The sequence below is a fragment of the Callionymus lyra genome, chromosome 17, assembly GCF_982586985.1.
Source record: "Callionymus lyra chromosome 17, fCalLyr1.hap1.1, whole genome shotgun sequence".
Classification (NCBI taxonomy): Eukaryota; Metazoa; Chordata; class Actinopteri; order Syngnathiformes; family Callionymidae; genus Callionymus; species Callionymus lyra.
The window spans coordinates 15,335,708-15,347,312 of record NC_141834.1 but is presented as its reverse complement, the minus strand read 5'-3'; the positions used below and the strand labels follow the sequence as shown (position 1 = coordinate 15,347,312).

The 11,605-nt window shown below is 31.6% G+C and overlaps 1 protein-coding gene across 1 annotated transcript; it reads right to left on the bottom strand.

Moving 5' to 3' along the window:
- Positions 1–2,156: 2,156 nt before the first annotated feature.
- Positions 2,157–11,254, bottom strand: gpr20 (G protein-coupled receptor 20). The gene is made up of 7 exons (XM_087812915.1): positions 11,115–11,254; positions 7,699–7,907; positions 7,362–7,628; positions 5,814–6,058; positions 4,543–4,627; positions 2,776–2,901; positions 2,157–2,709 (listed from the first exon to the last, which is right to left on the bottom strand). The coding sequence occupies exons 2-7, from the start codon at positions 7,885–7,887 to the stop codon at positions 2,530–2,532; spliced, it is 1,092 nt and encodes a 363-aa protein (XP_087669041.1). The 5' UTR covers positions 7,888–7,907; positions 11,115–11,254; the 3' UTR covers positions 2,157–2,529.
- Between the last annotated feature and the right edge of the window lie 351 nt (positions 11,255–11,605).

Sequence of the window (11,605 nt, the reverse complement as noted above, 5' to 3'; positions counted from 1 at the left end):
TATACGTTAATACTGAATTTTAGTATGTTTAGAAAAATGTTTAACGACACTGGGGTTATGCGCATGCGTGCTGTTCCTCCTGCAAATACACGCTCTGATTGGCTGAACCGGCAGGCGGGTCAATACTTTTTTTGTGATAACATTTTATTTAATAATGTTTAAACCAGAGCCTTTAAATTTATTTATGTGGACATCATGAGATCAAAGATGATCTAATTTTGTATTTATTTCTGTGATTCATGACTAGTCTCTAAACATGGATATAAGGTTTTAGTTTTAGGACTTTTTCTCGTTTTATTTTAGTATTTATTATACTATTTATATATTTAAGTGAATCGAAAAATATTTCTAAAGGTGAAAAAGTGCTTTTATATTAGATTTGAATAAAACAATTAAACCAAATATAATATTCAAATCTTTTTTGACCCTAATAAATAATATGTTTATAAATATTTAAAATAGTGAAAATAAAAGTTCAAGCTTTTTTATCTTGATTTAATTACTTGATTTTATACTTTTCACGCATTTAAAATGAATATATAAAACATTTAAATATATACAAATAAATACATTTTACTCAATTATTAAAAAATAAATAAATAAACCAAACATTTAATAGAAACATTATTGAATTATATCAGTCAGAAAATAATTCAATCCTTAAAAAAAGGTGTACAATATTTTTTAAAACTGTCTATTTTGTTTAAACTGTGTACAACTTTTGTGCAATATTTTAAACCGTTTTTGAAAATTGTTTAAAGCCAACTACCTCAAATTCAAGGCTGTGCTTTTTTTAAGCGGTTGCCAAGCAACACAATTTCGCTGCCAGTTCCACTGTTGTTTTTCTGTCCAAGTCTAATTCTAAAACAGCAACACAATGTCAATTAAAAAAAAGGAAAAATAAATAAACATTTGAAATGTTAGATTAAAGCATTCAATAAATTGATGGCACTTACAGTATATACTTCTATACTCTTACCCAACAAAAATAAGATTTCTGATGCCAATTTAAATTGATTGTAACTGAAATTGTAAAAGATTTGCAAAGAATAAAATCTTTGGACGCAGTAAAAGTAATCGCCTCTGCCAAGGGAGGTTATTTTTCTTAATAGACATTTGTAAAATAACTTAACAAGTGAAAATATTTGAGTGAAGTTTTCAGAAAAAAATATATAATTTTCCATTTTGCCAGTTCTGGATTTCCATCTGGTTCAGTAGTGTTTTGAAGGATGTTTCACTCAGTAGCTAGTCTTCTAAATCTAAAACAAAACAAAACAACTTCATAAAATACTGCATTGAAACAAATCACTAAATTAACTGGATTTCCATCTGGTTCAGTAGGGTTTTGAAGGATGTTTCACTCAGTAGCTCGTCTTCTAAATCTAAAACAAAACAAAACAAAACAACTTCATAAAATACTGCATTGAAACAAATCACTAAATTAACTTTGACTTTACATTATGTTCTCTTATTGTTAACTTGATATTGTTGGTTGGATATTTGATGTTTTAAGAAAAAGAAGAAGAAATTAAATATTAAATTAAATATGGCAGATAGTAGTAATTTTAAAAACTCACACTAAAAAAACTTTTACTTGTTGTGTCTTTATTAACGTTTAACCTATATTTTTCTGTTATATTTTATTGTCCTTGTATTGCTTTAGGGCAGACCTGGGCAAAGTGCGGCCCGGGGGCCACATGTGGCCCTTTGACTGTATTTATGCGGCCCTTGTAATGTCAAAGTATGATCATGTATAAATGGTTCTAATGCATTAACAAATGTATTTTGTATTTATTATTCATTTACAACACTTATTTACATTTTCCCTCCTTTTTGTGTATACTTTTTTGAGTATATATTAATCCCTCAAAATATTTAAAGTTAGTTGAAGAAATATTTTGAAAAAAACTCATACAAGAATACAATTGCAGCTTATTTAGCTTAATAAATGTCACAGCCTAATGACGCTTGTCCTTTTTTTAAGGGATTTTCTCGTCTTTCTTTTTCTCGACGGCCCCTAACAACATTCACAGAATTGAATGTGGCCCTTGAAGAAATTTAATTGCCCACCCCTGCTTTAGGGGCTTCTTAAAATATATATATTTACATCAACTATGACAATACAACAAAGTTATGTTTCCCCGTGTTGTTTTATTGTATCTTATACTTCCCTCAACTTGTCACTCGATCACATCTGGTCTCACATCAACAGATAAAACATGTCCTGAACCAGAAACACAGCAGCAGCAGGAGATAAACCTCTTATCTTTGGTTCTTCTCGTGTGAACTGAGCATAAATGTTGCAGCAACTTGACCGGAGACTCTTCATAACAAAAGTCATCAATCCACACGTGGAAAAATATCCATCGATTCATGTCCTCGACGATCAAGTGTTCTTCACCTTCATATTTAATTCATGTCTTAACGGAGGTTTTTCCTTCTTCCTCGTGTCCTTTGACACAACTTTTTTTGTCCTGAAACATTGATAGTTTTTCTCTGTCGTGTCCAGAAAACTGTCTTTTTAAAAGTTCACCCGGTGGTTGAGTGACACTTCTGCTCGCTCTGCAGCGAGATCTTCGCCATGACGATGGTGTTGTTAGTGACGCCGTTGGCCGTCTCCCCCGAAGCCTTGGAGCTGTGCTGCATGCTGATGATGTCACCGCTGGTCTGCTCCGGGTCGGTGCGGCGGAAGATCTGCCTCATGGTGGCCTGGAGCCGATCAGGACGTTTGCATTATATGGATTATTGTTTTATTTGTTATTTTTGTGAGGTTACCTGGAAGTTGTTGGTGACGAAGCAGTAGACGACGGGATCCAAACAGCTGTTCAAGCTGCTCAGAGTCACCGTCAGGTGGTAGGCGATGGCGTTGTGAGGCAGATCGGGGTAGAAATACACAACCACCTTCGACACAGGGGTCAGGGGAGAGGATTAGAACAATTTTAAGGTGCTTTTCTAGAGAAACTATACATCTTAGAAGCTTCTTTTCACTCCAATTGCAACAAATTAAATTGATTTGCTAGCAAATAAAAGCTGAATAAACAGAAGCCATCGCTTTGAAAAACTAATTAAAATAGATGCTGATATTTTTATGAACTTTTACTCCACATTTTGTTATTAAATGCCATCAGTTTATTTGTTGAATTTTTGATTTGATTGTCTGTTTTTTTAAAGCTTTTTAAACAATTGAATGTAACAGTTTGTTTATAATATAATAATATAATAATATGATAATATGATAATATGATAATATGATAATATGATAATATGATAATATAATAATATAATAATATAATACTATAATAATATAATAATATAATAATATAATAATAATATAATATATTACATAATAATATAGATATTAAGCAACAAAATTTCGTTGCCAGTTTCACTGCTGTGTTTTCTGTGCAATGACAATAAAATAAAGTCTAAAGTCTTAAGTCTATATATTATTTTGAAAGGCTGCATTTCTAAAAATAATTGAATAAAATAATAAAGAACATCGAATATTTTCAAAATAGATATTTTCACATGTAGAGTTTGATGTTCCAATTTCAATAATTAAAAATAAAATATTTCTAAATGACACTTTTTTTTTAATTTGTAGCTTTTTGAAATGTAATATTAAAAAACAAAAAGTATTGAACTGCTCAATGGTGTTCTTCTACGTGGTCACATGATCCACTGCGCTTCACACGATTGGCTGAGAGTTCAAGGAGAAGAAGCTCTGTACTATTTTGGTATTTGTCTGGTGTTACTATTATTATTACCTACATTTTTACATTGAATTTGAAAAGGCTACAAATTGAAAAAAAAAGGGTATAAAAAGATTATTTTTTAATAAATAGCAAGTAAAAAAAATGCCATTATAAAAATATATTCATTTTCTAATTATACATTTTTTTAAATCAACCTTTCAATATGACAATAATTGAATTTAACTCGTCTAAATAATTAAATGCTTGGTAAATATTACAAATTATTTTTAAATTTGAATTAAGAAAGTTTAATGTTAAATTAAACCCTGAGTATTGCCATTGACATTGTTATACATTACATACACTTTCTCCACAAACCTTTTTATTTTTGTGCCAATTTAAATTGATTAAAATTCATATTATCAAAAATGTACAATAGAAATAAGCTGTGAAAGCAGTTGAAATAATTACCTCTGCCAAGGAGGTATTTTAAATTATTTATATATTTAACACAGGTGTCTGTTTAAGTGAGGTATTAATTAACTGTGTTTTTTTATGTATTAACAGATTTTACATTTCGCCTGTTCTGGAGTTCCATCTGGATGTAGGAAGGTTTTGAAGGATGTTTCATTCACTAGCAAAAAAAAGAAAATACTTTATATTCTTTTATTGTTTACTTGATATTGTTTTAAGGTTGCTAGGAAAATATTGGGAGATGTATGAAGACTACAGTACAGTTTTTTTTCCCATGAGCCTTTAAATTGGGATCAAATTTGATTTCAAGCTCTCAGGTAAAAGCAGCTCTTGGCAGAGGTATGCCCACTCTCGGTGCGTCGACTGGTCGTACCTGTCTCACGTGGAAGGGAGTGAAACAAATGGTGAAAATGACCAGAACGGTGGTGAGAAGCTGCACCGCCTTCCTTCGTCTCTCCCTGTAACGACATTTGAAATAAAGTTTCAACGTGAGGAAGAAACCTTCGCCTCCCGACTCTCTCTGATGGATGTTCTGTCAAAGAGGGACTCGAACCCATGAGCTCACAATGCTGCGGTTTTGAATCGACTGGTTCTCTTTGTTTGGTCGCCTTCCCTCCATGTTTCCTGTGGGCTCCGAGGTTTTCCGCTTCTCACGGAATAATCTTTTGTGTAGGTTCGTTTGAAAAGGGTCGAGAATTGTTGAGACTGAACTCATGACCTTTGACCTGTGCGAGTGTTATCCTGCAAAAACATGGATTTATGGATCTAAACATGAACCTTTTTGGTTGTTTTTTTTGGTCATTTTTAACAGGAACATGGTCAATATTTCCTGGAAACCAAATTTTCATTATACATGTTTTTTTTTAGATTATGATATTATTTTTTAAATATAAATAATATATAGAAAAAAACGTTTTTTTTTTGTATCACGGTTTTACATTTTCTAGATGATACAAAACCTTGCAGGAGCCAAGGTAGTAAGCAGGAAGCAAAAAATATTTTTGATCAAATTGAGTAAATTCATATGACAGAAAAACATTTCATGTATTGATATTTTAATCTATCCATGAAAAAAATGACAAATATTCTTGAGCAAATTGAGTCTTGAGTCTTTTTGCTAGTTTTTAATATCCATTTACCAAATATTATTTTGTAGAATTATTTAAAATAATGCAAATATTTTCTTATACATTTTTTTCGTTTGAACAATAATTTCCGATTTCTTAACCATCACTTAGAGATTTATGTCTTGAATAAAAAAAACATATATATACTTTTTCTTGATTTAAATGTCTATACAATTCATTAAAAAATACTTTTTACATTTAATTACTTTATGTCCTGGTATAACTCATTTAGCATTTTGTTCTGTATATATTTTGACATATAAAAAATGTTTAGTTCAATTTAGTAATTTATTTTAATATTTGTATTTATTTATTTTATATTTTTTAAAGGATCATTTTGTGTAAGCACTTTGAAGTTTTTATTTATTTTTAATAACAATTTTGTTTTGTTTTGTGTTTTAACCCCGTTGAGACACCCGAGTACTATATGATCAGACAAATATTGTAGTGATATATAAAAATCATCAGATAAAAGTTCATGAAATGCATCATGGGTAATACTTTCGTTCCGGCGCACCTGCTCTGCTGCATGAGGCGTCGGTCCGTCAGCGCCCACATGATCCTGAGCGTGAAAACCACGATGACGACGAGCGGCAGGAAGAACTCGGTGATGGTGAGGAAGAGCAGCTTGGAGACGCAGCAGCCCGTGTGCTGGAACGCCGTGGACAGGAAGGAGTAAGTGACCACGATGGCGAAGAGCCACACGCTCACGCAAACACACTTGGCCACCGTGGAGTTACGCCACCGACGAGACGCCTCCACCTGAGGGAAGAAAGAGACGTTTCAAAAGTTTTTAATTCAAATATTAGGTTTTATTTATATGTGGAACCTTTGAGACACGAGGAACAGTTACATGTTTTTGGGTAAAAATGATCAAAAAAAGTGTATACAGGCCGATTTATTTCTATATAATATTAAAAAACTACTTTTTTACTTCAAACTTAACTTAAACTAGAAAATAAAAAACATGACTTAAAAATGATTTCAATTTCAATAAATAAAACAACTTCAAAACTGTTTTGACTTTAATAAAAAAAAAAAACTTTTTCCACTTCAATCCATTGTTTTTCATCAAAAAAACATAAAAAACGAAATAAATATTATAAAATAAAATAAAATATCTTAACTTAAAAAAATACTTCAAAACTTCATTTAAATAAACTAAAAAAAAAATTAAATTGAAATAAAAACAAATAGACTTTAATACTATTTTCATTTCAATCAATAAAACAACTTTAAGACTGTTTTCACTTTGATGAAATGAAAACAAAAGATATTTTTTCACTTCACCAAATGAAACGACTTGAACATTTTTGTTCATTAAAAAAACTGAAAAAAACTTCATAAATATTTAAAATAAAATAAAAATATCTTAACCTAAAAAATAGACTTTAAAACTATTTGCATGTTACTTTTAAAAATGATTAAAAAAATAGTTTTCACTTGAATAAAATAAATAATTTTCACTTCAATAAATGAAACTACTTCAAAACTTTTCATTTCAATTAAAGATTAAAAAAAACTTCATAAATATTTTAATACTCAATAAAAAAAAACGTCCTTCAATTAACAACTTGTTGAATTTCAATTAGAAAAAAAAAAAACATTGTTTCACTTCAATCAATTAAAGGACTTTTTTTTTTAACTTAAATTAAATAAAAACGACTTATAAACCTTTTTAAATTTAATTAAAAAAACTTTTTAAAAAACTATTTTCACTTTCAGAAATCCAATTAAATTAAACCATGTTTTATATTAATAAATAAAAAGAATTCCAAACTATTTCACTTCAATAAAAGAAAATTAATACTATAAAGAAAACAGAAAAATATGATTTCAAGTGTTAAAACACTTTTGTTTGCAGCATTATTCTATTAAATGTCATTTTTTGGTTAATTGTTGAAGCAACTTTCTTTTAATTCTATTTATTTTTTTGACTGAAGAATGAAGAAAGCTTTTCTATTTCTATTTCTATTTCTAATAGTAAAATGTGGTTAAAAAAATGTTCATTTTGATCCGTTTTTTCGACACAAGAATCAGTTTCTTCCCGGGACGAAAGGCTCACCTGGACTATGGCCAGGTAGCGGTCCACGCATATGCAGGTGAGGAACAAGATGCTGCAGTACATGTTGACGAAGTAGCTGAAGATGTGCAGGTAGGAGCAGGTGACGCAGGCGCCGCCGCTGTAGTACAGCAGGATCCTGGTCGGCAGGGACAGGTTCACCAGCAGGTCCGTCACCGCCAGGTTGATGGTGTAGATCACCGACGTGGTCTTGGGTTTGGTCCGGAAGCAGAAGACGTACAGCGCCACCAGGTTGAGAACCATTCCCACCTGTCGGGGGAACAAAAAAAGGATTTAGATGAAAATATATATATTTTTATCATGGGTTCTGAGAACTTACGATGAAGATGAGCGAGTTGAAAACCATCAGTGAGATCCAGAGGCTGTAGTAGTCGCTGTAGAGACCCTCGTCCAGGTGAGCCAGCTTCTGCAGGTAAGCTTCCATTCCGCTGGAGTTCTCCGGACCGGGAACGCTGGACGTGACGGGAAGAGAAGTGTTGAGCACCAGCCAGGACGGTGTGTGGTTCATGGTGACGGACGACCAAGACACTATCAGAGGAAAAATAAATAAAAATCACATGATTAAAATCATTTATTCATGAATTTGAAGATTTAAACAATGTTTATGTATTTGTTTATTAGATATTAAAGTTTATTTTCATGTTTTTCAGTAGAATTCACGTGAATAAATTGCGACAAGTTTAAAAACTAACCAATAAAAACATGTTTAAATCAGATTTTCTTCTATAAAAAACAAAAACAGGCTTGATGTCGACAGACAAGTCAAACTGGATGAAAATCATTTGTGACATCTCGATGATGAGCCGATGATCTGTCACGAAGAGCCGTCAACATCAAGCTGGGAGTGTGACCTCAACCATATGCTGTTATCATTTATTTATTTATATATAGAAGAGGGTGTAGGACCTCGTGCTGAGGGCAGAGGGCGCTGTTGCGCGGCTAACGCAACAGCGCCGTTTCGAACACAATAATCGATCATATGAAGGTAAAAACTATCAATCGAAACTGAAATATTGTTTAATATTTTTATTCGATTATAGTGTTTTATTAATACATTTTACTATACACTTTTCTTAGTGGATTTTTTAGTGTTTTACCTGCTGCTTTTAATGATAAATTACCCCAAAATGAAAATGAAAAACTAAAAATCATTAACTGGATTATTTACTTTAATTTTGTTTTGCAATGAATATGTGGATATAAAATATCATATTTATTTCTAATAGAATTCTTGAGGGTCAAACGACAACCACAAAAACCGAAGAATTTCGAATATTTTTGTGCTTTTAATTTCCTTTTCAGGGCCACCGTCATTAAATGTATATTTAATGATTAAAATTAAAAAAGATTTGAAAATAAAATAGAATAAAAATAAATATATAATTAATTGTTTGACTTATATTTTATAAATATATATATATATATATATATATATTTATAAAATATATATATATATATATATATACTGAGATAGCTGAACTGAAAATGTAAAAATTGCATTTTTAAATGCTTTTTTATTTCAAGTTGTTAGTGTTATTTATTCATTTATATTCATGTAAAGATTACTATTTATTTTCATATTGTGCTTACTATAATATGACTATCAACCAAAGGGTTTTAAGGCAATATTCACTTAATATTATTTACATTTATTTTTTTCCCCACATTTATTGTTACAACATGCTTTATTTATTGTATTTACTCCATTTTAAAAGCATTTTTCGGGTGTTTTATGATGCTTGCTTTTCCTATATTATTCTATGAGTCCAGTGACAAAAGGTATCAGAAGTGGGATGGCAACGTTAACACCATTTAAAGTGTTTTTTATTTAATTTTTAAGTGTTAAACTTTAATCTTACGGTAGTTGCTGAACCTCTTGGACGACCATGAACATCTTGATCTTATGAAAAAGTCCAAACTTGAAACGGTAACAAAGTAACAAAACAAAAATGCTTTGTTCAGTTCAAGAAACTATAATCTATTTGATTTCTCTGACTCAACAATGTAACATTGAAAATGATTTAAATCAATATCTGGAAACAACAAATATATATTTAGCCTCTTCGTCAGCAGCGAACGTGTCATTGTTGTGCTTCTGTCTCGGGAAGACGTCGCGAGCGTAAAGTGATCCTCAGCAGGGCAGAGGGATCAGAGCCGCACAATAAACACATTCCAGCAGCAGCGTGGGAGAACCTTCGGCGAGTATTAAGAGTCGCACAGACGCACGAATTATTGTCGTCTGTGAATTTTTAACTCAAGATTGTCTGGAAGGAAAAAAGCTTTACTTTGGATTTCAATCTGGAAATAAACTTGGATGTCATTCGTGTGAAGACGCTTCAGCATCTCAAGGTGGGAAATTACATTTACAGAGAGGCTGTGACTGTTATATTGGAAAGAAGAAAGACTTAAAAAGAGCCTTAATATGAGATAAAATCAAATAAAAATATTAAAAAAAAACGTTTTTAAAGCTGAAATGTTTAATTTAAGTTGTAAACTATTTAATTTATATGAATTATACTTAAATATAAACAATAAAATAAACATATTAAGTGCTGAAATGAACTATACTTAAAAATAAATAAATAAATAAATAAAAACGTTTCTACAAGATCAGTTTTATCAAGGGGCCAAACAAATCCAGTCAAAGGGCCTCACTTTGTTCAGGTCTGGTTATTGATCATCGATGATGGCGTCAATTAAGTAGATCAGCGTCATCAGAATATTCAGTGGTTGAATTTAACATTAAAAACGTTGAACTTTTGAGTGTTTTTTTTATTGAAATATTGCATTTAAATGTTATTTTCTTACACAATTAAGTTCACTAATATATATATTAAAAGGTTGATTTAATATATTTTATATAGTTATGCTTCTACTTCCTCACATGATCGGCTCAAAGATCCATCAAGTCGCTCCGTACTCAGTAATGTCTGGTGTTTCTATTATATCAACATTTTTATATTGATTAGAAAAGACTACAAAAAATAAAATAAAAAAACTTAATTTTCTGCTGACTTTTTCCTTACAGGGGTTGCAGGGCTGGAGTCTATCCCAGTTACTTCAGACAAGAGGCGGGGGACACCCTGGACAGGATGCCAGGAGAAAATACAAACTTCTGACCGGGGAAGTGAACCTGTAACCTTCTTGCTATGAGGAGTTGCGTTAAAAAAAAACCATTGCATTTTAGTTAATAGTTAATTATTGAAATTAGAATGTGTGGAAAAAATGTATTTATTCCAAATGTTAGATTTTTTAAAATTAAATTATATTTATAAAATAAACGTTTTAATATAGTAGTTATTGAATTAAATTATTAAATAAAACATATTCAGTGCTTGAAAACATTTTTTTAAGGGAGCGAGAATTTTCTTTCTTAAAATCTTTAAATATGTTGTTGTTTAATGTTTGATGGATATTAAAACATTAAACAATTAAATTATTTCATGAAACAAATCAAAATTCTATATTTTAGTGAATTATGGCTATTTTAGTCTTAGTTATTTTAACCATCTGTTCCATTTTAACCAGATAATCCTGTTCTAATGGATCAATCATCTGAGCCTCCATCACTGTGTGGTTCTGGGCGGCAACCGGCTCAAACCAAAAGGAGCTGCAATGGCTTTCATTTGGACGCATCGTTGCCGGTTCAACTCCCTTTGGACCTCGAGCTCTTGAGCAGATGCATTAAAAAAAAGAGAAAAAAAAAGAAAAGAGTTTCCAATTAAGTTTGTTTACCTCGTTAGTCGACGATGACGATCCGAGCCTCGTCTGCTCCTGGACGTCTGCTCGCGTGATTCATGTCCGACCTTTTGCTTTCGTCCGCGATCACGTCTCGTCCTGCAGATTTGTTTCTTCCATGTCTGTGTGCAACAAAGTACGACTGTCCTCCTTCCACGCTCTCTCCATCCTCCCCATCTCTCTCTCTCTCTCTCTCTCTCTCTCTCTTCAACTCTAAATATCCAGAGTAGACAGGAAGTGAAGATGATTGTTTACACTCGTGTGTGTGTGTGGGTGTGTGTGTGTGTGTGTGTGTGTGTGTGTGTGTGTGTGTGTGTGTGTGTGTGTGTGATGTCGGCATGAGAAACACAACCTTTAAAGTTGAAATATACGGAGCAACTATTTTCCCATAGATTGAATCGTGTGCGTCGAGTCGAGGGTTAAGAGCAGCGGCTGTAAAACACACACATGATAAATGTCAGTCTGAAATAATCTAATATCTATAAATA

Coding starts and splice junctions, on each gene's coding strand:
- gpr20 (XM_087812915.1), bottom strand. CDS start 7,887: ATGAACCACACACCGTCCTGGCTGGTGCTCAACACTTCTCTTCCCGTC. Junction 6,059..7,361: donor GCTACCTGGCCATAGTCCAG/GTGAGCCTTTCG, acceptor TTCTTCCCTCAG/GTGGAGGCGTCTCGTCGGTG. Junction 4,628..5,813: donor CGCCTCATGCAGCAGAGCAG/GTGCGCCGGAAC, acceptor ATGTCGTTACAG/GGAGAGACGAAGGAAGGCGG.